This window comes from Acanthochromis polyacanthus, chromosome 2 (assembly GCF_021347895.1).
Source record: "Acanthochromis polyacanthus isolate Apoly-LR-REF ecotype Palm Island chromosome 2, KAUST_Apoly_ChrSc, whole genome shotgun sequence".
In the NCBI taxonomy this organism is placed as follows: domain Eukaryota; kingdom Metazoa; phylum Chordata; class Actinopteri; family Pomacentridae; genus Acanthochromis; species Acanthochromis polyacanthus.
This window is the reverse complement of record NC_067114.1, coordinates 17,982,961-18,010,729: the sequence shown is the minus strand read 5'-3', so window position 1 is coordinate 18,010,729 and position 27,769 is coordinate 17,982,961. Positions and strand designations below refer to the sequence as shown.

General features: G+C 40.2%; 1 protein-coding gene across 4 annotated transcripts in view; it reads right to left on the bottom strand.

Moving 5' to 3' along the window:
* LOC110961457 (MAM domain-containing glycosylphosphatidylinositol anchor protein 1) overlaps positions 1–27,769 on the bottom strand; it is a 193,996-nt gene that overhangs the window by 34,455 nt on the left and 131,772 nt on the right. For all 4 annotated transcript variants that reach the window (XM_022209079.2, XM_022209087.2, XM_051938119.1 and 1 more), the window contains 7 exons: positions 22,468–22,737; positions 18,718–19,047; positions 17,227–17,526; positions 11,173–11,439; positions 10,822–10,970; positions 1,910–2,090; positions 1,773–1,796 (listed from right to left, as the gene is read on the bottom strand). In XM_022209079.2, coding sequence (XP_022064771.1) covers positions 1,773–1,796; positions 1,910–2,090; positions 10,822–10,970; positions 11,173–11,439; positions 17,227–17,526; positions 18,718–19,047; positions 22,468–22,737 — 1,521 coding nt within the window. The remainder of the gene's footprint in view (positions 1–1,772; positions 1,797–1,909; positions 2,091–10,821; positions 10,971–11,172; positions 11,440–17,226; positions 17,527–18,717; positions 19,048–22,467; positions 22,738–27,769) is intronic.

Genomic DNA, 27,769 nt, shown 5'->3' with positions numbered 1-27,769 from the left:
TTGAAAATGATGAACAGCATGTGTCCAAAATTTAGGATCATATTCGTACAGTATGACTCCTACTACTACCAGTGTCTATAAAGCAACCACTCAGTTCAACAGCAGTAAACACGCTGGTTGGAACAACATGTCAAAAATGCCATTTTTGATTAAAATTTCTCACTTGGTCTCACTTGGGACGTGAACCCCAGTAAAAATGTGGTTGCCAATTTATGTCTCAACCGTAAGAAACAAGAAAGCATGTTTATTTCACAAAAAACTTTCATTTCCCTCAGAATGTAATTAGGAATGCAGCTTAGTTGTCTGGGAACATAATTCATGGTATAATCTGATGTGTCAAACTGATGCCACACAGTCTGACATTCTGATTGAGACCAAGATTTTATGTGGTCCATTTCACTGAGTGTGACATAACCCACAAAATTGTTGTTGCATGAAATAGACTTTATTTGTCTTGGAAAGAGTTACTACAAGCACAGAGATTCGCCTATACAGCTTCGAAGGATGTGGATGTTGTGTATGAAATAGCACAAGTCTACCTTATCCCATCTGACTGCTTCAATTGGTCCTTGACACTTGCTGAATATGATGCATTATTTTCTGGGCATAAGCTATAATCAGATGCATTTTCATTTGACAAACAGTCTTCTAGGATCTTTGGGATACGTTCCATGTATTCCTACTCATGGGATTTGAGGCACGCTTTGTTTTTGCATCATACATCACGAAGGATAAAAATGGGGAAAAAAAGACTTCTAGTTTTTCCATTCTTGATGTTGATGTCTCTTGTTAAGCAAGATAAAGGGGCTTCTCTCCATGGTATTGTCACCTTCATTAGCCCATCTGGAAGACTCTGCCATTATCAGAGACTCACTAAACAAACGAAAACCGAGCCAAGAGAGTATAACACCAGCCATCTAAAACCGTCCAAGCTGACAGCATCAGTGAAAGCTTCCCGGACACACAGTCCGTACCAGATGCATATGGCTTGTGGTCCCCATGAGGACGGCTTGTGTGTGCTTCTTTGTTTCAGGGAGCTAATCTATTACTATTCACACCCTGCTCTACTACATGCGCTCCTTTCAATTTGCACTGTTGTTCTCGCAGTCTGTTCCAATCTGCTGTTGTTTTAATTGCCTCACCCTGGCGGAGCCAACTGCCACTCCTGCCAGAAAAATGCTGTGTGTCTCTTAATGAAGAAAATAGACAAGATGCAATTGACTGAGAAAGAGAGAGGGATGGCAAGAGAGGATGAGAGGCGGGGAGAGAACAGCGGCCACTGCAAACGACCAACAGAGAGTGAGGGAGAGGGAGAGATAGAGCTGACAGAGAAAAAGGAAGTACAAATTTATGGAAAGATGTAACATAGTTTTTGTGTAGTTTCATAAAGACAGTTTTGAGGTTATCATCCATAATGTATTATTTTTAAAGCCTTTAACCAATCACATAATTATAACCAGTCAAATATCTTCCGTCTCTCTTTCATATTTCAAATTCCATAGTCCTGCTTCCAGCCATCGTTGGCTTTCTCACATCCTGCTGTTACCCTACTCTTTTTCCAAGCAACAAGATGACAAAGGCCACGTCTGGGTCATGGCTAACTTTGCCTTGACAAACGTGTCCTGACAGTGCTTGCAGCAAATGTGCTAAATTAACTTTCGTCAAAATTCACCATGCCTTCTCAACATCACCACTCTGTCATCAATCTGGTCACAACAGCAAGTTCAAGATTGGAAAATGTGGAAGGGCAGAAGATGGTACTTGAAGCTCACCTGAAGGTCTTGGGTAGGTGTAAGCTGTAAGAAAATTACAATGATATTAATGATCACTCCGATATGCATCAATTTATTGGTTTAAAGGATAGAAATGGATCTTCAGAGAAAGATCAAGGGTTTTAAATGATACTCACGTTCTGAGTACTGAATGATTCTGCTGACATAGTCCCCAGTGCTGTAGGTGGTGATGGGAGCCAGTCGGACCTCATAGGAGAGAGGGATTCTCAGGTCTGATATTGTGTGGGACATCAGCACACCCTTTTCTGGCTCCTTTCCCTTAAGGTCTATCTGCTTTGACAGCAAGTTCTGCTTGTTCTGCATCCATACAAGTGAACACACACAGACACACAAAGAAGATACAGACATGTTACAACTATGCTCAAATGAGGAAGGAAACGGTACCTACAAAAATGTGAGAGGCAGAAGCAGCAAGAGGCACACATGGAGGTGTCAATACTGTCAGGGATACTTCCCATCTCCTCTCCTTTCTCTCCGTACCATCTCTATTCCCGCTTCTTTCACCACACCACCCTCAACTCTACCGCTTTGATTTCAAAATTTTTTACCCATCAGGGGTCATCTGGGGGGGAAACACTCCCCCGTTTATAGCTCCGGCTGGAGGGTTTTCACAGCACTACAGTTAATGCACACAGGGTTAGAGATCTACTTCTATTTTTCTTGGCAAAAATACTGTCTGCTGTCATGTGAGTAAAACATGTCAACGATGTTCCGAAGATATTTGCCTGCTGTTGTAAACACTAATCATCGACTGTGGTCAGTCTGTTTACCATATCATCAATTTATTGTATTTTTCCATATCTGCACACGTTTTCTCATATTTCCGTTTATGGTTAGTGAAGTTAGATGTGGACATACAGGCAGCTGACATGCCCCCTGACTTGGAATAAAATATGTCTTGGATTGCATTCACTTTCAGACTATTTTTTACATCCAAAACAAAGTAAACCAGCCGTCCGGCGATAATCTCTTCTCTTCAGATGCTTTGAAGTCTAGCAGTGGCTACATTCCTCTTAGAGCATTCAGTTTCTACCCTTAAAATATATATTTTGGTATAGTTTTAGTGCACAATGTAATTTGTGCGATTTGCATCACTGCTACCGCAACAAGTACGTAAATACTTTAAGAGCATAAATTACTAACTTATCTCTTTAACTGTTCCTGCTCTGTCATTGAAACTTTTCTACCAAGCACTGTAATGAATAACCTACTCAGATAAAATCCTAAACAGCCTTAAATTAATTGAATTGGCTGTGTACTAAGAAAATGGAAATGTAAAATTAAAAGAGTTGCAATGTTAAGCAGGTCCAATTGTTGCCTTATCCTTTTTTAAAGTTAAGTTAGGGTATATTTTATTTATTTATATTTTTGTCAGCACCACATTTAATAGCAGTGCTGCTGTGTTATTCCACCCACGGAGAGAAGGATCCATTAGCTGTGTATCTGCCTCTGATCCCAGCTACTTAAAGACCTGACAGTGAGCTCAATCTAATGCATTAGGTCAGGCACTCCACCATAACAACTTAGTACACCCACTGCATGCCATTATCAGGTAACGCATGCAGCAGAGGTGTGTGTATGTGTGTGTTGCGTGATTTGTGTGTTCATGAGAGAGTGCGCATGTGGATGAGTGTAGATGGTAAATGTCTAAATGTCTACTGTACAGACTACTTAAATGGTCAGCAACTGTATTGTGCACATAATATCTAATCTTATATACCGGTGTATGTATGTATGTGTGTGTATGTATATATATATACGGTATATATATTCCACCCAGCTTCTCTAATTCAAAGGCTAAGCCACAGCCACTGATGGGTACTGTAACGTTTCCCTGTAATTGCCACAGCACTGTATGCTCTGACATCCCCACCCTGCTTTCTTTCCTGTCCTCTGACACTCAAGTTGAGATGAGCTGCTCCCATTGGATGTCTACTCTCCAACACAAATTCAACCTCAGCTACACTGAGCTGATCATTTTTATTGACGAGACCACGGTGACTCCTGCCCAGGCTGCCAGAAACTTGGTATGACTCCAATTACCGTTCCAGTCCCTCATGGCAGAAACAGTCCCGATTCCTCCAAGTGTGTTCTCTGCAACATGCTTGGAATCGAGTCTTTCCTTCCTCACCAGGCGATGTGCCACTAATGGCTGTTCATTCTCCTTTTCCCTGTGCCATTCTGGCTGTTTGCATTTTAGTTGCTCCAACTTTTCACACCATCTTGCCACTCATAGAAGATCCCTTTCCTTTCTATTCCAACGGCAGGCGATGCACACCAAACAATTGTTTTTCTAGTGCTTTACAGCATGTATAAAGCGCATTAATATATCGTCAAACCACAGGTTAATTTAGAAAGCAATTCAGAAAGTTGAGGCTTAACAAGGACTTCAATCAAGAATGTGTTGTGCAGCAGGTTACGCTTTAGATGAAAAGCAGCAGTGTCACATCAAGGAGGTGTCACAGGTTTATATTTCTCCAACAGCAATGCGTCTTGTCATTGTTTTCACAAATAAGGTCCTGAACCCCTCCTTGCTAGCTTGTTTCCAGTCTTGGTAGTGTTTTTGCTGGGAAAAGGTGTAATATCAGGGCAAAATGGAGCTTTTGAACAAGTAACGATTTTGGTGGAATGATGTTCACAGGTGCCCGCGAATATGTTCTGTCTGTCTGTGACTGAGGGGAGCTGAGGCAAACAGGAACCAAAGTAAGAAAATACTTTTGAGAAAAAAAAATAAATTGAGTAATAAACACAGAAACAGCTATCCATTTCTGAGTCCCTGAATTTTGCTACAGTGATGATAACCACGGAAAATATTATATTTAGCCATGGAAAAAGCACTAAAATCATTTTCTTAAGCAGGAGCATCAGTGAAAAACTACTTAATTACAATAAAAGTTGTACATATCAAGTTCTACATAATACTAAATATACAGTTTGGTGGTTTTGTCCATGATTCCACATCATCGAGTGCAAGATACATCCATTTATTAATTGGGTTTAGAAAAAGCAAAGTCCTGATATCCTCATTAGTCTTTTTGTTTTAAGCTTGTGCTTTTTGTAAAGCACTGGATAATTGTATCTCTTTGGAGCTACAATATATATAGAAGTAAAAGCATCTCAGAAGTTTAGAAGGAAAAAGGCTCTTTGTAGGATCAGTAAAAACACCCATAAACATCTAAGGAAAGAACCACAGCCAGACTTTTGCAGCGAGTTACAAGCCAAATGGTCAGAGAAATACAGCTTCAATCTCAACAATGTATTGTATTACAATGTCGCATATTAGTTCTGAGTCACTCTTTGATTGGTTCGCCGCTTTGCTTGGCACTGCTTTCATTCAGTTATCAGCTTCAAAAGTCATTTGCTCAGATATTTGTATTTAAAACAAATGGTGCCCTTTTAACACCAACTTACGCTCACATTCAGCCATATAAACATTTACACACTGCTCATGTAGCATACGCATAATTATGTGAAATATAGCGGGAAAGAAAAGCTGAGCTCATGTAATATTCATAGAGTGTGTGTTAGCAGGAGGAGATGAGTTAATAATTCTGAGGAGTCTGAGCTTTTGAAATAGGCCAAATGCGTCTTCTCCGTAAATGGACACAGTGTGTGCACACATGCTTGTTATTACAGTGTGTGGGAGACAGATGACATAAAAAATGGCTGGACTAAGAGTATGCACAAACACACAGAGACCGTGTGGATCTTGAAACACACACCGGATCAATGAGGTGCTGAAGTGTGACTCGGAGGAATTCAGCAGCTCCGACTACAGGTTAAAGTCGCTGTCTCCCTGCTTCTGTGTCTCTCTGTCACCCTCAGTAGGTCAGTGGACATAATGTGTGTGTCAGTGCCTGTGTCTCCAACTGCATGGAAGGGGAAAGGGGGAGAGTAGGAAATGTGACAGGAATGAGTGACATATTTAAAGAGGCAGATAGGTGGTTGGTTGACAGATTGATATGTGAAGTCCAAATACCCTGTCTTCACATGTGTGTTTGAATCTGTGTATGTGTGTCTCTGAAGCTTTCAGGAAATTCAGCCAGGTGTTTTTCTTTCAGCTGTGTCTTCATCAGACTGTCAGAAAAGACAAAACAAGGCAAAGAACGTGTGAACAAGAGTGAGAGCACCGGAGCAGTCGTGAGATGGAAACACAGACACGTGAACATGAGAGAGATGTGGACTGACAGCATGAGAGGAGGAGGCCTCTTCAAACAAAGAGTGTGAGGTTAATTTTTCTATTATCCTCTATTAATGGATCTCTTTTAGGACTGATACAGGGTGTGTGGCTGTGAAACATTCTGCACTGTGTCTGTAGAATAGTTATGTGTGAATATACAAGTATATGTACATAAAGTATTCATATATTTGAGTTAATGTACAACTCTAATTCATCATGAATATTTTTAATCTCTCATATATATGATAATAGGGATGTGTGTTTGCACAGGAGTGTATTACATGGCTCTGTGTCACTGTGTCTCAGAGTGCATAAAGAAACGAGTAGTTATCACGTCAGGGCGGGTCGACTGCTCGCTGCACAACTTTTGTCAAACAACTTCTTGGCTGAGGGTAGAAGACTGCAACATGAAGATGAGGAGGATGGATTCAAAGATAGGAAGAAAGGTGCGAAGAGAGGAAGAAAAGAAATGTGGACGGTACAGCAAAGAAGAAATACTCACATATATGTGCATTGGGCCAAGTTAGGTCTGTGCACAGACTACAGTGTTCTATGCAGCAAGTGTGATCTGTAACACTTGCTGTGGTTTACTTCAATTTACGTGTTTGCAATGGGAGAGCCATCATTTCAGAGACTATACTGTAACAAACACACATAAATACATACCGTACATACGTGCATGAATCAAAAATAGCTGCCTGTTTCATATCTACCTTTCATTCTTCTTGTTCTACATGTGATTTTTGAAAACGAAGCAAAGCTGAAAATATGCACGATCGGATCAGCAATTTCTGACTAGAAAATTCAAGGCCACAGACATACAGAATGTAAGCCAATTTTAGAGACCATGAGACTGCTAAAAGTTAATGGGGAGACGCAATTACATGCAGTTTCAGCAGGTGAGTCACAAATGACGCACAGACGCGTCAGCATAAGTTCAGAATTATTTAAGTGGAGAAAAAAGAACCTCTTGCTCTCCCCAGGGGTTTATGAGCCTGCTATGAGACAAGAACAAAATAAAGAGAAATGGAAGGGAATTAACAGAGTTCAGTCAGAGGCCAAGTTGAATGTAAACACACACTGACATACTCCCACACACAGGCAGTCAGGGCATCCAATGCTAGCTGACCATCATCTGTACAGCTGGTTGTATGGAGAAAATCACAAGAGACTCAACCAGTTTAAATACATTTAAATATAACTGAAGTGGAGCCAAAAATGCATTGTGTTGGAAAACACCACAGAGGACGAGATAAAGAGATGTATATTTAGGAGCTTGATGAATGTCAAGTTCAAGTCTGAAGACCGCCCAAACATAACTGTCTGACACGTCTTTTTGAAAAATATCAGATGTCAGACAGATCACTGGCTACTCTACAGGTTTTTCTAGAGATATCATTTTGCTCTTGAATAAATATATTAGAACTGGCAATTTTTTTGTGCTTGTCTTTTAATAGGTTTCAGAAATCTGCAGTAGCATTTTTAGTAAAGAATTTCCACAAACACGTCCCTTCCATTTTCAGTGAATGTTAATCATAGTTATTCACATGATATTCCATTAAATGCATGTGCTTCAAAGAAAAGCATTGCATTAATAAATCAAGTATGACTCAGATGACAGAAAACCTGAGTTTTCTGTGTCAGTGAGCCACAATAAAAAAAAAAGTAAAAAATAACTATCTGTAATGACAGGTTTACTTCAATTGCTCCTGTTGTCACAAGCTGGTAAAATGATCACATATTAATTATCTCCTGCATTCAGGGTGTCCCCTGCCTTCGCCCAAGTCAGCTAGGATGGGTTCCAGCACCCCCCGCGACCCTAGTGAGGATAAAGCGGTGTATAGAGAATGGATGGATGGATGGATTCATTAAAGAAACTGTGGATGTGAAAGTTGTGATGTGAGGAAAAGGGGGTGTAAAGACAGTTGAAGAAAAAAACAAAACAAGGGACTGTCAGTTCTGTTAATTCCTACACAGGGATACCTCCCTGCAGGGAGAACGTAACTAAATTAGGAAGTGTAAACAGGGATTTCACAGCCTGCCAGTGAGTCATGGTGCAGACCATGCAGACTAGCGCACACGGACACACAGGGATGAACATACACTGTACATGCAAATAAGTACAGAGTGCAAACATATACATACAAATAGGCATAAAGCCCAATAAAAGTTTGGCATTAGAAACACATCCATCATCAAAATAGAAGTTGAAGCAAATGTGCAACACTTATAGCCACATGCTGAGGCCTACAGTAAAGAGCACTACTCTGGATGAACTGATCCGAGTCCTCTCGTATTCCCCTCTGTGTCTGCATGCCTCCCCTGAGATCCCCACATCATTTGTGGGGATCTCAATGTGCTAAAAAGATAGAGTGTCAAGGCGTTAAAAGGATGAGCTGGAGAATGTTGCAGAAATAGATGGGTTGTGAAATTGAGATGGTATTACATTTGAATGTTCTCATACTCTATTTAATAGTCGAGAGGACCGGAGAGATTTTCTGTTTTTCTTTAATTTGCCTCGCATTTCTTTATTTCGCACTCTTTCATTCACTTCCTTGCTCACTCCCACCCTCTGCTTTCCTGTTTTTTTTTGGGCCATCTTTGGTTGTTTGGTTGCTCTCGAATGCACACACAAAAATATGCAGGTAAAAACCTTGAAATTAAATTAAAGTTTAGCAACATTTAAGAAGTCCTAAGCCGCCACTTAACGCAACTCATTATTTTAACACTGTCAGCGTAACAACTTGCAGCGACTATTTATCAGCGCTATTTCAGTCGCCACAGTTCACCCAACTTTAAATGCCATTACGTTTGCACTCACAGCGCAGCACCTCAGAGCAGGAAAAAACAGAGAGGGAGTACAAAATAGGCAAAGAGCGAGAGAAAGACAGCACAGTGAGAGGTGGGAAAGAAAGAGGAAGAAATGGAAACTAGACTGGGAAAGAGATGCTGGGAGTTAAATAAGGAGACATAGTGGCACAAAAACGAGAAGACAATTGAAGAAAGGACAGAGGAGAGGCAGAGGGAGAGTTTTTTAGGGAGCTTAGATATGCAATCTAATGTGTATCTTAGGAGGGCCAGTGCTCATTTGCTGTCTCCCTGAAGAGTCTTACTTAATAAGGTAAGCAGCCAAGTCTTGAAGTAGGAGGGGAATTAGCTATTCATCCGCACAAAAGCAAGCTGGCAGACCCTGCATTCTCTCTCTCTCTCTCTCTCTCTCTCTCTCTCTCTCTCTCTCTCTCTCTCTCTCTCTCTCTCTCTCTCTCTCTCTCTCTCTCTCTCTCTCTCTCTCTCTCTCTCTCTCTCTCTCTCTCTCTCTCTCTCTCACACACACACACACACACACACACACACACACACACACACACACACACTCTCTCTCTCTCTCTCACACACACACACACACACCCAGTTGTGTATAATTCACCACTACCCTTCCTGTCTTCTGACTCAAGCCCAGAAGTCTGTAGATACTTGAACAATGAAAAACAAGTAGGTGGCCTGAGGTCCCCAACCTCAGGTCAGATTTGAGTTTGTCTGGGGTACTTAAAAGTAAAGAATATGAGTTTAATTTATTTTAAAAAGCAAATAAATGTATATACTGTATGTAGCTCATCTTTAGGTTCAAAATGAGGAAGTAAGAGTTAATACTTTATGGGGCTATTCCAGTGCATGTTTGTTGTAAATCCCAGGTTGTGACAGTGAAGCTAATTTAACACCCATCACAGCATTGTGAAAAAGAAGTCACATCAATGCAAAGTCAATCATTTGAGAACAAGCTGAAACAGGAAAATATCATTAAAAATGCATTCTCTCATCTGTCTCTGCACTGAATTGTGGCTAAGATGAAAGATACTGGCAGTGGAGGGATGTTTCTGTTAAGTTTTGGTTACACCACTGGGAATAAACACATTATCGTCTTTCTGTCTGTCACTCAGATCCCCAAAACAAAATAATTCTATGTGGAATATCTGAAATGATGTTACGCTGTGCAATCTTTTGTCAACACTGGCAGAGCCTTTTATAGGTGGCCAGTCATCTTCTCATCTCTGCACCCTTAGAAGTGGAAAATGAGACCTCTGAGTGACGCAAGCTGACTATTCAATGGATGTGATGACTGTTACTGAATAGGAAGTAACAAGAAAAGAGGAGACAATATAAGAGGTGAAAAGAAATGGAAAAACACAAAAGAGAAGTCCAGAGGGCTGATTAAAAAAATCTATCTCGATTTATGTTTGATATTATGAAGCAGATGAGAGTAGGAAAACCTCCTACAGTAACAGAAATAAGTGTGGTGTTTTCTTTGCTTACACTGTTGTAACCAGTTTGTTTGTCTTTGTTCTCTTTCCTTATATATTTCATTCCAAATTGAAGGCAAGACTTAAATACTACGATGCGTATAAATGGAAGAGATGAGATGTCATGAGATGAGAGGTGAGGCTTTGTCTATTCAGTGCAGGTATCCATTGATTGACTACATGACTGACACTGCCCAAGCTCATAAAGCCCCATGTTGACTGAGCATGCAAACTTCACTACATGCAGACTGTGCGTATGTGTGTTCTTGTCGATACAAGCAGTGACCATGATCAGTCAAGGTGATTCTCATGAATAAAGACATATAACCAAAGTTTGCCTTGGCTTAAGTCAGACTGATCAATGTCAGTCTCATGAGTGCTTGATAAACAAAGTGAGTGAGTTCTTGTTTATCAAATCCTGCACCTGCCTGCTATCCAGATCACATGAATACAAGAGAGTAGAGGTACTGTAGTCGCAGGTTTGTGTGTGGATGCATGTCAATGAGTATTCTTCTGTTGGATATAAGTGTTTGCGTGGGAGCTGCTTTACCTTTCGGACATTAACCCAGTAGCCTATGATGCGGTCTGTGGCCTCCGGATCTCTCTGTGTCCACTGCAGGGTGTAGGAGTAGTTGTTTCCTTTCAGAATCCGGACTGGGTTGGGTGTGTCAAAGTAAAACTCAGCATTGTAGGGCTGTGCTGTAAGACGTGGACAGAGAAACCGAGGGAGAGAAAGAAAAAGAATGACTTTCAGGAAACATCAAACCGCTAAACGACACGGAAGAAAAGAACTGGCTCGTGTTGATATTAATGGATGGATGGATGGAAAAAACAGACAGAGATATAGATTTTTTTTGCCTTGAATGGATAAGAAAGCAATTATTTATTTCCTTTCACTCACCAGTGACATTAAAGGTGCACGTTGACGTCCCTGCACTGTTGCTGACTCGGCACTCATAAGAGCCATTGTTGGTTGGTTCCAATTTGAACTTCAGCTCCGGCACCTCCTTCAGGTCTGGCATTGGCATACGTATGAAGTCGCCATTACGAAACCACCGAATGTCCGTCAAGCGAGGAGGGTTTGACCGCAGGACCGTACACCTCAGGGTCACCATCTGATAGTTCCTGGAGCGCACATCCTGAAAGACTGGGTCCAGGATGGGAGGATCTGCAGAGACAAAAGTCCTGCTTAGTCCATTTAAAACAGTCGTGTTGAAGATTTTACACACTGTGTAAGTGGTCAATTATTAGCAATTTCAGAGGTGTAAAAGCACATATTTTAATTTCAAAGTTGTCAATTCATACATTTATTATTCACATTCTTTACCACTAGCAGCAGAATGAAAACAGATCCACACTGTCTTCATTTAGTTTCACCTATTGTACTTTTACAAGCCATTTCTGCTGGAAGGAAAAGTCAAGGGCATTTTTTGGCATGCAAAATTACACAGATGGAAAATGTCATGTTTACATATTTTGTGTGCTTTTCATGTATTCATCTTCAAGACAAATGATATTCCTCAGTAGTGCAGCTGTCTTGCTATATGGTTTCATAATGTGTCGATACAATCATTTTATACGAGGAGAGCTGCAATTTTTACTCAGCTGTGACGCTGTTAAGTCAAACATCCAGTGTCAGTTTTTCACTCTGTGCTTCTATTGCAATGAACACATCATTAAGACTTAACTTTTCTGGGTTTCAACAGTTTATTCATCATCATACAAACTTATTATGCCCTTTTCACATGCTTCTATACAGCGACTGAACAAAATATCAGAGACATTTCCTTTGTGATTAAGCACAGCAATAAGGTGAATCCTCATTGAGATGAGGTGGAACCCATCATCCTTAGTTGGTTTCCATTTTGAAATCAGTTTCTATCATAAGTGAATGACTGAAATCAACTGAAGCAAGTAAGTTTGAGAAGATATTTTAAGCTCTGAGATTGAGCGAAGACATGAAGACAACTCCAAGTGGACTGCAGCGGTAATGTACACACATCACTATTATCCATGTCTCTATTTTCTTCCTACTGATCTTTTTGTTCTCTGCAGTGTGGATTTCCTCAGAGCATCAGAAAACATGAGTTTTGACAAATCATCTGATACAGAACAACTGCTGTTGCCACAAGGGATCAAGCATTACACGGCACAATCCCGTCCCTGCTGCTAACCTATCCTAACCAGTTGTAATTAACCTGTCAGCAGTGATGTGTGGCTCTGCGGCTAATGACTGACTAGCTCCTGTTACCCGGGGTCAGCCAAGACACAACACAGCCAAATTACTCTGCCACAAATCACCAGCCAGCTAGTTCACCCCCGGCTAATCATGTAGATAATAGACAAGATGCTATTAGTGGTATGCCGTACTAACGGTGATGAGATCTGGTGTTAAGGCCCCTAGAGGTGAGGCAGCATGACTAGAGCCCCTTATGAATCAAGTTTATCAGACACAGATGTGTAATTATAGTCTAATCTACGTTATGCCTGTAATTTAGACAGATAGGGCTACAGAATGAGCTGCTGTAAAGGAGGAGAAAGAGACAGACAGAAAGATAATGTACAGTGAGATGCAGAGACGAACAGGGAGGTGCTCTTATTGCGTTTTGTATGATACGACTCTCTGGGTGATTGATAGGAGAGGTATCTATGAAGTCCTTGCTATTGAATATAGACTATCCAATGTTAATATCTTTAAATGCAAACCTAAATTTACCTCTTTAGTTTGTGTTTAGATTACGGTTGTTTTGGCTGTCAATTTTTGCATGTAATTTACTTTTATTTTCTGCACAGAGATCAAATTAATTATTCAGTCATGCACAGTTGTTTGGGAGCAGATGGGTGTCAGGGGGCTCTGCATTCCTCTCTAATGGTTTAAAGCATTCTGCATCTTCTTGCCAATCTTGTCACTTGATATCTTGTTCTTATTGAACTTGATGCATACGAAATTAAACAAAAATTGTATTTCAGTTCATAATTGCTTTTTTTTTTTTTTGGATTGGCAATTTAAAGGGAAGGTGACAGACCTGTAAAGTTTCATGTATTATTGATACTCAGACTTTATGCGTTTCTCAAAAAGGAAACAGCTCATTGTCATTTTAAGTTCTAGGGGAAACAGCTTCACATTTTACACAGTTAAAGTTCATAAAAACTATAACTTACCCAAACACCACACATATAATGCAGGTTTGAGAAATCTGGAATGCTGCTGCTTATTAAAAAGCAGCTATCCTGTCTGTGATTTTATTATTTATTTTTTTTGCTGTAGACAGGTATACACAGCCAAACTAAATTCGTGTTTGAAACCAGTTTACCATTCTGTGCTTGTACTTCAGTCCGAGGAACACGAGTGAGCACCTGAATGCTAAAAAGACTGGAAACCACCACAGCATTTAACTCCTCAGCCTCTATGTTGTCTGTTGGTTTTTAGTGCAGACTCTCACCGTGCGGATGCAGTAACAGAATATCTTTCCATTTTCTTTTCTTTATATAACCAAACTTGTCATTTACTGCTGGGTGTCTGGTCATTATTATCTCCCTGACCTCTTGGAGCCACAACTATGTGAAAGAGCTGAAGGATGTGTGATCGGTCAAAGGTCTTATTGTAATCCTATGCAGCGATTAGTGTATGGTCACATACACTGCTGTTGCTTACAGACACACATATGCATACTGATGACTGACTTTGGAAACAGGTGACAAGGGTAAAGAAAAACCGGCAAACTGTGGAGCACTGGTGATAGACGTAGGCAGGAGGGAGGAAAGAAGGAGGTGAGTTGTGTGCTGGTTTGTGAGCAGTTTATAAATCATTCCATCCCCAGCAGAATTTTGTAGGCAAGTTATTACAATCTCTTACCGGACCCCATGCATTCATTTCAGAAATTATGAAAGTTTGATGGGAGTTCCACTTCTTCCAAGATGTTAGGTTACTTCAATTTCCAGCTCAACTTTTCAAATTCGCCAGAGCTTTGTTTTTTTCTCATTTATTTGCACCTCATTTGGAACTGGTGGTGCCACCCTGCAATGTTTCATAGTCAGAGCACCATAATCCACGTAAGCACGCCATCGCTATCCGTCTTACTGAATGCAAAATGGATTCCATCCGGGAATGCAACACTGACCAACCCAAACATTTACAGTACACAAAGAGGAAATCAATTTACATGAGACCGAGAGAGGGAGGCGGCGTGTGTGGGGGAGTAAGGTGGGATGAGGGAGGAGAGAAACAGCTCTTAAAGAAGAAGACAATGAGGAAGATAAATGATAGGGAAAGTGTGGTGTGAAAGTGAGAGAAGTCAGTGATTGAGTGTGGGAGGTGGGGAGCGAATGAGAGAATGCAGGATGCAGAAAGGGAATGACAAGACAGAGAGAGGTCTTCTCTCATGGCCAGCAGTTAGCTGATTGATGATGATGAGAATGGCAATGAGGAAGAACAGCCACCTCTCTGGGAGGGAAAAGAGAAGACTGGGCAAGTTAAGAAGGGATACAAGACGAAAGAGGAAGTGGGAGAGGCAAGGAGCTGCAAATCCACTTAATTATATCTGCCATACAGAAATGATGGCATCCTTCCCTCACATCAATCAACAGTGATAAACACCAGAAGAAGGAAAAACAAACCCGATAAAATAAATAAATGAATTGTAATTAGGCTGGGGCATAGAAAAGGGGCAGCAGAACAAGGAGAGAGAGGAGCTGTTTTTTTCCCCACACTTTTGTTCGCTGCAGCTATACGGAAGTCTGTTTTCATTGATGTTGCTTCTGTAACTGCCAACCTGTTTCCCTCTTTTGGTTAGACCCCCATCATGCCCTCCTCCCTCCTTCCACCAACCCTGTTTCCACCACTCTGTTAACCCCGTTCCTCTCGTAGTCCTGCTCATGTATCTGTCTCATCGCTCTGCTTCTTTCTCTGTCCATAGTGGGGTGGCCACCTGGTCCATTAATCAGAGTTGGCCAGTGTGGACAGCAGAGCTCACAGAGTGTTGCCCTTCCACCCCGCCTGCATTAGCAAGCCCTGTAAATCCTTCTTGGAGAGGAGAGGAGAGGAGAGGAGAGGAGAGGAGAGGTAAATTCCTAGCTGGCCATGCTTTTGAGAGAACCAAAAGCCTTTTCAACTTTTTGTTAATTGCTGATTCTGTCCAGGATGTGCACTTGAGGTATAACTGCTGACTCCACACCCCCTCTCTATTTTTCTTGATTTGCAACAAATAAATGCAGCTACAATGCAGTGACTGTGGTAACTCCAAGCCGTGACCTCAAAGAAACAGTATGGAATATGATTATGGTGCCCAAAGTCTGACTTTTTTCATGAACTTGCTAAAAATGTTTTAGTTAAATGACTTGGAGCTGGACAGCAAAGCACATCAGTCTGAGAATTTTGGTCCAATGGCAGCATGTTTCACACACTTAGATGGACGGATAAAGACAAACCCATTTCAATTTCCCCTCTGTTTAAGCCATTACAAGTCTTAAACATTCTTTGTATCCTCTGTTTGTTCTGTTTATCATTTTAGCTTAAAGTACTTTTTATAAGTTGGCCTTGAAAAGAGGGCATGCCGTCGGATGTGCTGAATAGGTTGACACAAATTTACTGAATGAAATCAAACACTTAATGCAGGAATTCATGGCTGTGAAAGAAGCAGCCCTGTCCCTACAAAGCATATTAATCAGCCATTTAATAATGTTTTCAACTAATGAATATTTAAAGAAAACAGAAGAAAAAAAGAAACATCATTCCTGAAGTGATGAAGCCTCTTGATTCAGAGCCAGAACATCTTCAGTAATAGATCTTTACTTTTCTGTAGTTTGTTTGGTTTTACTAGTTTCTTATACTTGGTTACATGAGTGACCAGACTTGAATTCACACAACACAGTTAGCAGTTAATTCTGTGTTACTGCTGCTGCTGACAAATTGTATTTGGCTTGCAGATTTTGCCTAATACAAATGGAGCACATTTTGTTCTGTTTTAAAGCTAGCATTATGAAAACAGAAAAAAAATCTAGCAAATCATTGACTCGGTAGATATTTCTTCTAAGAATAGAATGAAAAGAACTAGAAACTGCACTGCATGTGCAACAGCTTTGGGAGACATTCAGTTGATGAGATGAATGAGGGGGCTTATTATGTTTGCAATACTTGATAGTTTTGTTGAAAAGCTTGCTCACTTTTAAACATATGCGGGTAGCTGTGCAATAGTCAGAGGTGCCATTCCTCAGCACCGGTGAGTGCTGCCACATTTCAAGCACTGCCGAAGTAAGTAAAAGTAGGTAACCTCATGGGAAGGAAAAACGGTACTGAAATTATGCATTACTTTGGCAAGACAGATCCTTTTCCTTTCTCAAAGCCCATCCTCCGGGAGTTTTGTAATGACAGACCCCAGTGGAGTGCTCAAAAAGGTAAAGGGGTAAGTTTAGAGAAAACAGCCTTTAAGCCATGGAGGTATGTCCTCATTTTCTTTCACTCTCCCCCTTTACATTACCATATATTTCTTATCCATCTTAAGGTGCACAGTTTTGAGCAAAGTGAGAAGATTATGCTATTACTGAGAATAGGACAAAAGAAAAGTAATATTTTAATGGAACTCTGAAAACTCTGCAACCCACACTAACAAAGAAAGGCTTTTTTATGACTTTTGAAAGTTTTCGCAAAGGTACCATTCGAAGAAACTGTATTCAAAAACTGACCTCATTACTATTATTACTATTGTGTGTTGCCACTGTTACCCTGGGTTCATTAAAATTACCTATTATTCTGCCTTGTATTAGTATATTATTACACTCCTATGGTAATTTTCAAAGCAGTTGTAACCAATTCAGAGTTATTTACACCAAACTGTGCTGCAGGATGTGATACAAGTACTCTCAATGTGTGATACCTGCCTTCTGCTTGATCTACAGGATGCTGTTGCGTGTTGTGAGATGAGTTTCTGTAGGTGAAAATAATCTGATCCACACTTACACTGCACATTGAGTTGGACCTGTGCCTCTCTGCGTTTGATGTTCAGCCCGTTGTATGGAGCGGTCTGGCACCGATACGCCCCCATCATGTCCCGGCTGACGTTCCTTAGCCTCAATCGGCCATCAGGCGTCTCCACTATGGGTCGCCCTGATGGCATGAGCAGGTCCTTCTCTATCCGCGACCACAGTATAGGGGGACGTGGTTTTCCATCTGCTACTAAGCACACCAACTCCACATTACCTCCTTCTCGCACACTTACAATCTGACCTCCTGGTGGAACTGACAGCACTGGAGGAGACACTGGAGGGGGAAAAGAGGGAAGAAAAAAGAAAAAAAAAAACAGTTTAAATTAAATGCTCTTACTTTACATAATCTAAACAAATAGTTATTTTCTTTATAAATCTTTCATTACACCTGTGACTTTGCAAAAATGAAAGGCAAATAAAAATCTAATATGCTGTAAGTTGTAAATATCTACAGAGAAAAGTATGCAATTTGAGAATACTTGTATGCAATTTGAGAATACTTGTGTAAGGTAAATTTAAAAAAAAAACGTTGGGGAAAGTCTGAGATCACTGCACCTTTCTAAACAGTGTAGGTAGATGAATCTAAGCTGAAGTGCACATGGCAAATACAATGGTATAAAAAGGAGGGTTACATGTTGTTATGTAACAAATCAGAAGGCGGACATCAGTTTAAAATCTCAGACGGCACAGATAGAAAATGCGGATAATGGAGACAGATGGAGGATAAAAACACTATCACACAAACTGACATTTATAGAGCTAATTTTATTGGACAATCATGCAGTTTGATTGAAACATGGGGGACATTAAAACAGATTACTGCTCAGTATTAAGTACTAACATTTTGCTTAACTACACACAAGACTGCACACATGAATGCATAATTTACACCACCCCATGCTCTCTGTGTAATGCCAGCAACAAGGTCCATACAAAGGCAGAGAAAGGAGAAATGGGATACACATCTGAGGAAAATATATCATGAATTATGTATTAAGGTTAAAACTATCAGGATTTAGGGGGGAAAAAAATCATTCTGCAATGATGATGCAAGGATGCAGTCTGACCCTTTGCAGGATGTGCTACAAAGTGTTGTTGTTGCTAACTAGGAACAAAACAGGGGAAAGAAATCTACAAGGTTGAGTAATTAAGACACCTAACTGTCAAATAATATGAAGGACCTAAATCTGACTTGAAGACTGTAGATAGAATTAATCGTGGATAAAGTTAAGGCTGTTTGCAAGAGCTTGATATTAGTCATTCAAATGAATTAGTGGAGGGTCCATGAATGAGGAGAACAAAGTTAATTTTATGCCATATATTAGGATATGGTGAATTTGGTTTTATTCAAATGAAAATGACTAAATTACCTCTTAATTCTCTTTCATTGTAACATGATTTACTTTTAGGTTACAACCTCATGTCTAGGTCTGATAGAGATATGATTTAAAAAAGAAAATCTCACCACTGCTCTGAGAGATGTTGACATCCACACGAAGCTCGGGCACTCTGCTGCCTGGGAAGTTGGCCACACAGCTGTAAGTAGCCAAGTCTCTGAACTTCATGTCTACAATCTCCAAGCTACTGGTGCCGGGTGCCATGTCCGGGTCGCTGCGCAGTAAAATCAGGGTCTCTGAGTTGTAGACCGGCGCACCGTTCTTGTACCAGGTGTAGTTGACTTTCTCCTGTGGAGTGGCATCAACGTGGCATGACAGCTTGAGGTCTCGACCCATTTGGATGGTCTCACTGTCTTTGTTGGAGTCTGGTGTAATTTGGAAAGTCAGGTTGCTCATTGCTGAGTGTGGTAGTGGAGGAGTGAAGAGAGAAGAGAGAGGAAAGAGTTAAATACACAACAAAAGACCTACTAACACTAGAAATAAAAATGTATTTGTCATGCAAAAGACCAAGTGCACAAAAAGTGTCATCTTGGTGTGTTTTGTTGGCATGGAACTAATTATTTTCAACAGTTAAAAAGGTTCCCTCCAGAAAAGGATGGTAACCGAGCCTGTGATCAACAGAGTTAAAATGGAGAGTGGTAAGAGCTGTATTGAAGGGGGCAGCACATACGAACAATTGTTAGAAAAAATAAGTACATCTTATAAAAATGGGCATTTCATTAGGTCATATTTAAACTTCTTTCGCAAAAATAACTGGTTTAGGAACTGATTTTCATGCAAAATTCCTTCAGTTTCAAGATGGTTGTTCTACCTGTATGCATATAATGCCAATTTCAAATCCCCCAAACACACTTCTTCCCGTGAGATTTATTTTGGTGTATTTGCTTGTGCATTTAGGATTACTATCCTCATGCAAGGTCAACGTCTGCTTCTTCAACTTCAACCCTTAGACAGATGGCCTCAAGCATTCTTTGATATGAAGCAGAATTCATAGTTGAATCAATGCCTGCAAGCTGCCCAGTCCCTGAGGCAGTGAAGCAACTCCAGACTATAACATTTCTACCAGCATGCTTCAAAGCTGGTATGAAGTTTTTTCTCCTGAAAAGTTGCCTTTGGTCTATATCAAACATGTCTACTGTTAATGTGGCCCAGCACATTATCTCTGCACATCATTCCTGTTTCTCTTAGACCTGTTTCTTGCCTGTATGTTTGTTTACAGGAAAAGTGCAGTTTCGCTCTCATATCCCTTTTTTGGCACACCTCCAGTGGAGGTCAAATGTATGCAATTTCCATTTGATTATAGACACAGAACTTTGACACAGACAGTTGCAAGAGATGCCCACAGTTTCTGTGATAACATCTGGTGTTCTTCTTTGAGACTGCTTTGTGCACCTAACAGTCTGCCCTTAGGAGGACAATGCCACTTTTGAGGTTTTGAGTCCACTGCCAGACTCATGAACATCCACAATCTGTTTTGTCTGCAGTCCTTAGAGAGCTTTAGAGCTAGGTGTGATGGCACCACACACTTAAACACCTAAGAGGACAGCAAACCCTTGATGTCAGGCAACTAAATTATTAGTGTCATTTGTTTCTGTGTATCACTTCTATCAATAGACATTGTTTGAAAGAGGATCAGTGATCCTGCCGCAAAAATCTATAATTTCCACTAGATGTATTTATTTTTGCACATGATTGTAAGCCAAGTCAATAAAGTTTGCTGAGGCTTGTTAAGACTGTATGTAAATTCAAATCAAAAGTTATGTAAAAACAGGAAATTTAGAAAAAATTGGAAATTACATCAAAACAAAGGAATTGATGCAGTAGTATGTGAGAGAGAGAATAAGAAAGTAAAACAGCAATTAAATGAAAAGACGTGGATGGGCAATGAGGAAGATGGGTATTACAGAGCAGTAGATGAGTGTGTGGCATTGTATGCGAGGCGTAAGGAGGGGGAAGTACAACAAAAAGAAACCAAAGGAAAAGGGAAATTGGAGAAGAAAGACAGCAAGAGAGAGGAAGAAGCAAATTGTGAAGGAGGGTGAGACAAAAGAAGCCAGATACAGAATAAAATAACAGCGGGAGAAGGAGGAGGGGGGAAACAAAATCAAGGACAAAGAGTAACTCTCACACTGTCACATTTAATTTTCAGTTTCAAAGGCTGCGTTTCCCCAACAGATTTCCATGTTGAATACAAAACAGCTCTCCATTTCCCCACTAAGGGGAGAGACAGGCAGCGAGGAGGAGAGAGGAGCTGGATTTAAAGTCTTTTTCGAGCTTGTTAACAAGATGCTTGGGTGGAGTCGTGGATATGAGGCAGTGACCATATGGTTAACATGAACCTGCAACTTCACCTGATTAGAATGTGTGTGTCTGTGTGTGTGAGATGGGAAGCTGTGTTTGCATGAGTACTCATGTGCACGTGTCTGCTGCCTACCAACACACTGACTGTGTGTCTCTTTCAGCGACTTACCACCTGCGCTGGTGTGACAATGCGTTCAGGCCCATTAAGCTAACAGGAGAAACCCATCCAGCGTACATTCTCTACAGTGTTAACTAACAGAAGAGACTGTCGCTAATTGCTTCCACTCCAGTCTAACTAATTGGAGTGAATAAAGATGATTAAAGAGGCTAAAAATAGCCGGAGGGGAGGGAAAATGGAGGGATTCTGCCTTAACAGCAGGGAAATTACAAAAAGAGCAATACTTAACCCGCCTATTCTGACAAGATTTACATCAGCTTCCTGTAATGATGGATCAACTGCTCACTCCACACACACACACACACACACACGTTTGTTTTTCTATACCGGTGGGGACTTACCATTGACTCCCATTCATATCTAACTCCTAACCCTTACCCTAACCATCACCAAATCAATGCCTAACCCTAAACAAACATTTTTGCACTTTCACATTTTTTATTAACAACAATATGGCCAAGAAAACGGTGTTGCCACCCGTGGGGACCTCATTTTAGGTCCCCACCGTAAGACAAGTCCCCACCTTTATAGCAAATAGTCAGGTCAAAGTCCCCATCGGTATAGCAGAAACAAGTACACACACACACACACACACACACACACACACACACACACACACACACACACACACACACACACACACACACACTTGCATACTCTTAGACTAAAGTGCTAAAAATGAGAAATGTAGTTGGTTTTATCTGATATTTTCAAGAAAACTAAGACATTTATGAGGTGTGCGTGTATTTCCTGTGTCAAAAATAACAAAAGAAACTAAATGTGCATTTATAACCACTGGTTTACTGTTGCCCTGATCTTCCCAAATAAATAAATGCACGACAACGTTTCAGTTTTACAGTTGGTAAATGAAGAACCGAAACTATTGCTGGATGAATTGTGTCAAGTTTGGACACAGCCACACTTTCCTGTCATGTGAAAAGTAAATAACTGGAAACCTTTCAAAATCCCAGAATTTCTTTGGATAAAGTTTAATCTAATTCTGAAGTAAGTCTGGTTGACACAAATTTCTGTGTAGTAAAAGTCTTTCTCTAGACACAAAAATGACACCGGCCATCTCGGTTGTTTCTCAGTGTCAAATGGAACCTCTGGGTTTTTGGAAGGTCATCTGGTAGTTTCTCTGGAAATCTGATGAATGGCTCTGTTACTAAAGAACTTCACTACAGACAAAATGGGGGACAGCTTTGACCAAGCATTGTGCTCCCTGACCTACCGCCGGGAAGCACATGCCATCCATGTCAACACACTGCAGTTCACCAACAAATCTCCTAACTACTAACCATCCCTTGCCCAGGAACACACACAAACATGCCTTACTTACTCCTGACAACAAGATTGACATTCTTGCGAGCAGGGTTGCCCACGTTGTTGACAGCTGTGCAGTTGTAGAAGCCTGCGTCTGCTGGGGTGACGGCTCGCAAAATCAGTGTCGACTCTCGAACCAGGGCGCTGAGGGGAAGAGGGCCGGGGTAACGCGTCCACGTCACGTTGGGCTGAGGGAAACCTGCCGTCACCTCACAGGTCAGGAGCACGTCCTGCCCAGGATCCACCACCACCGTGTCATTGACCGACAGCCGGATCATGGGGGGGCCTGAGGAGGAGAGGAAATCAAAGGTAATCACATTCTCTACAGCTATATGGAACTGGACTAAAATGCATTTTCTTGTACTTTACAGCTGTGAGGACTGGTGACTGCAGATGTTAGAGTCCAAAATTGTCCAACATCTAAAGAGTTGCAGTCAAAAGAAGCAAAAGTTTCTTGGTGGTTCTACAGGAGGGTTGCAGGATTTTGTATGTAAATGGTGACATGATTTATTTTGTTACAGGACAGAATATACCCTGTGACTCATTAGATTCTGTACCTAAAGCACATTTTTATAAAAATGTTGCTTGAGACCCTGTTTTACATTACTGTAAATGCATTTACCACACAGTAATTGCTTTATTGAGCAAGATAAACATAATTATAGTGTTAAAAAGTGTAACTGACTAGGAAAAATATATCTTGAGCAGCAATAAACTCTTTTTTCTGTAAACCAGTAATGGGTATTTTAGGGGAGGGAGCTCCAGCTGTTTATGGGGAATCACCACATCTCTATGTAAATTCCAGCAAAAAAAGAAAAAAAAAAAAAAGAAATCAAACCAAATCAGCAGCTCTTTATAATTTTGTTCCAAGAGCAAATATGGTGTAGTGTGTACACATATGTAAATATGTGCCAGAGTGTATTTGTTTCCCACCGAGTGTGTCTTGTGCATGTGTGTGCCTGCGAGTCACTGTGTGTTGTACACACTAATCAGTATACCAGAGGTAATTCATGTCCCTGTCCCCCTGCCACCACATCCAGTTCCTGTGACTAAACCAACAGAAAAGTAGAGGATGACCCAAAATGCAACTGCAAAAGTGGACAAAAAAAAAATGACTTTTGCGAGAGACAGAGATCGATTGGACACCAGCAGTTTCAAAATACAAAAAAAGGGCAGAGCAGTGGGAGCGAGGGGAGCACATACTACATGGTGCATTGTCAAACAACTGAGAGGAAAGACAGAATAAAAGACAGGACTGAAGCGGGAGAGGGGAAAAGGGCAAAAAGCAAAATAGGGATATTAATCATCAAGAGGAGCTTTGGAGTGAGGGAGGAAATAAATATGAAGTGACAGTACACACATACATACACAAACACTGATAACCACACACCATAAAGTGTGTTCTGTCTGCAAAATACCACATAGAAATCTGCTGGTCGCATTTTTTAATTCATTTTTTAAACTTCTATTCAAATCTCTTTCAGTCAACACACCTCATTAACATTTTGTGTTTAGCTAAAGTGTGACCTGCTTGCAGGTGGCTGTTGGGAATTTTTGTTTATCTAACACTCCTAAATGGTTGTTTAATCATATACTCTGGCTATAATAATTGCACATTTCGTGTGCTGTTAAAAAGCTTTTTATGTATAAACAAAGGTCTCCATATGCCCAATGCTGAACTGCTTTAAATGAGGCATCAAATATGACTTACTTTATGGTCTAATGATGGTGAAATATCCGTTTCATATATTGTTTAGTTCAATGCAAATCCCATTGCCTTTAAAAGGTTCACATTGCTCTAGTTTATGCAGTTCAACTCCACCTGCAACATCTTGTAATAGGCTTTTGCATATGTAGCCACAGGGTGTAAATGGGGTGACGGGAGGGTAACATTGAGAGAAATGAGCTTGTGACCAAATGTCACCTGTTCAAATCCCTTGAGTGGCTACAAAAATCTTTTTGGTGCAGTAGAATAGAAAGGTTTCCACCTCCCTCATCAACTACAGTAAAAACACCCCGAGGCAAAGCAGCCGAGCCCCAGTTTCTCTACTGGAGCTGCTTCACTGGCCACGAGTTACTAATCTGTGGTTGTACTGTACAGCTCTCTGGTGTGAATTTGTCTGTGTGTGTATAACTCTAAGTCTATCTTTAACTATTTGGCCAAGTCACAGCACCAAAAAGAGAAAAAAAAATAAAACAAGGTCATTCTATTACAATTTTGTTCAATCACACTGTCCCTTTGACTTTTGTATTTTTTATCAAAACTTCATATCACATTGTGATTCTTTTTCTTTAGGCTTGTAACATATAATAGAGCAGTGATAAATATAACTATATCTTGAAGTATATGTTGTATAATGACATACTGCTCTGGTAAAAATGTTTTTCCCCAATGCATTTTGTATATTAATTCAATTTCTTGATATACACACCTTGTTAGGAAAATGTGTCTATTCTCACACAGACATAAGACACACACACACACACACACACTCACACACACACTGTAAAGATCTGGAGCTACAGCGGTAAACACCTCTTTATTTGCCCATGTGAATTTATTCTAGTTCTGTGGATGAAGAAGGATGAAAGAGGCTTACACTCTCTAATAGGTTTAGATGCTTTATCCAACCTCAGAGTCAGAACCAGGTGAATCCACAGTAACCCGAGTAATAATTATGTGCAGCAATATGTAGGGCAGCCACCTCTTTCTGCCATTAGTGATACTTGTAATATGCTGCTTGAGAAAAGAAAAGGATTTCAACATTGTATATATTTCATTTTCCTTTTTTTTACATTATTACTGTGCCAAACTAGTCATAACAAAGGGAAAGTATTCAGCTGTTGTAATTAAGTCAGCTCCTTTCATAGTTTGCACATTCAGACTGGCCCTCGAGTATATATTAATCCAGGTTGTTTTTATGCCTGTTTTTTTTTTTTTTTTTTTAATCACACAACTCTGTCACTGTTGGTCCAGACAAATGTTGATTCATGGGTTTTGTGTCTCTGTAATCAGCTGATTGGAGGACAGTTGAACTGTGGCCAGTTGCTAGTCATTTGTGTATTTTTGCATAGTCTTCTTCATTATTTTAATATTAATATTGATACATTTTCTAGCAATATGTGTTTGTATACACTTAATATGCAGATTTAATGTATAACTGAGATATCAAAGATTTTGTTCTATTAAATAAATCTCAAATCCCAAAAGATAATATGTAACTGTGCATAGTTATATAGTTATAGTTTTTTTCAAATTAGTTACGCAAATGAAGCAAAATGTGATAAAGCCAATGCAAGGTCAGGAAATAGTGAAAAAAAAACCTAATTTGTAGACAAATTATGATGGCACTGACATGCTAATTCTTGTATAAACTATGTTAATTGATATAATGACAAATTAATCATATTTGCACATTTTAATTATTTTATTTCTCTTTTTTATTTTATTTTTCCAAGTGTCCCGTGGTGTTGTGGCCTTTATTTTATATCCAAAAGGTCATTCTGTGGTTCCTCTTGGGAGGCTTGTGTGTTTGTGGAAATGTGTATCAGTGAGCAGTTTCTGTTTAATGAACTGACTTATGATTAGTAAAATATTTCCCTTTATCCGTGGTCATGCATTAGCCTTGAATTAACTAAGAATAACCACGTGTACCATGTGACTGTGTGTGACCATTTTGCCGTAAACAACTTCAGTTGATGAACATTCTAAGAAATATTTCCAAGGTAACTCCCTGTCTCCACCCACTCCTCTTCAATCACTGCAGCACGAGCACACCAGCTCACCCAAGCCTCTGCTCAAACACTGTAAATCGCTCTATGCTATGCACAGTATCAACCTCTAAAACTGAGGTAATGCAGACATACATGTTGAAACCCATTCTGAATCAGAACAATACAGAAAGTCCCACCCTGAAAGCTGACAGGATTGGTTCCTTAAGTTTCGTATGTATAAAACCCTGCAAGTCTGAATCTATCATTTTTTTTGAGACGTCATTAATACACTACAGTTAATTTCACTCACTACATGTTCACAAGCATATCAGAACACTATATGGACATGTTAACAAGGTAAAACAAACAAATTTCAATGGAGAAGGTCTAAATATTCATATTTGAGTGTTTTGCAGGACTACACTCCAGACATGTATTTTTGAAATGGGCTCGAGAGGACGAGAAGGAGGAGCATCCAGGCTTTTATCAACCTGCGAGAGAGTTAATCCTCACTGAGCGACCAACCCAATGGAGTACAGGAAGCAATTCATTCCTCTAACACACTTTATGCAGTACATCCTCTCATCTAATCTCTTTTTTAACAGATTGCAATCGCCGTAATGAAAGAGGTGCAGAGAGGCTCACCAAACTACTTTACAAATGCGTGTCTCTGCTAATACAAGAATGGGCACAAAGCTGTGCGCACACGCAGACAAGCTTGTATCCTTAAATGAGCAACAAAAATGTGCATGCAAAAACACACACACACGCACTGATGGGATATCGCTTTAGCTAACCTCACTAGTGATGGCTCCAAAGCTGACAAGAAATTTCAATGGTTTAACAGCTGCAATCAGCACATAAATAGCACTGTCTACTCCCATTGTATCAAATCATAGTACAAGGCAAGTAAACCCCTGTAGGCCTGCAATGGTTTCTAAGCACTGAATGGACCCCCATGGAAACCGTTTTGCTTGATTATTTCACTGTTTATTAAAGGCAGCAACACTGAAATGAAGTGTCAGGGTAATTTGGGTTTTACTGTAGGACATGCCTGTGTATTGTTTTCTATGTATAATAACAGTACGGTGTCATACATCAAAGAGTCTGTATGCGCCTCCTGAAAGTCGGAGATTGGCTCTAAGTAAAAGTTAGCGTGTGTTTATTTTTTATGATGCACTACTTTTCAATAGTTTGGGGTCACCCAGGTAATTTCATGCTCTCCGTGAAAACTCACACTTTTATTCATGTGTTAACATAATTGCACAAGAAATTTCCAATCATCAAACTAGCCTTTCAAAACAATTAGCTAACACAATGTACCATTAGAACATGGAGTGATTGCTGCTGGAAATGGGCCTCTGTATCCCTGTCTAGATATTCCATTAAAAATTAGTTGTTTCCAGCTAGAATAGTCATTTACCACATTAACAATGTCGAGACTGTATTTCTGATTAATGTAATCTTCATTGAAAAAACTGCTTCTCTTTCAAAAGTAAGAAGATTTATAAGTGACCCCATTCTTTTGAACGCTAGTGTACATTTTCAGAGTCTCTTCCTAATCTGTGCTAAAGTAGCTTCGATGTCCAACAACCTATAATGGG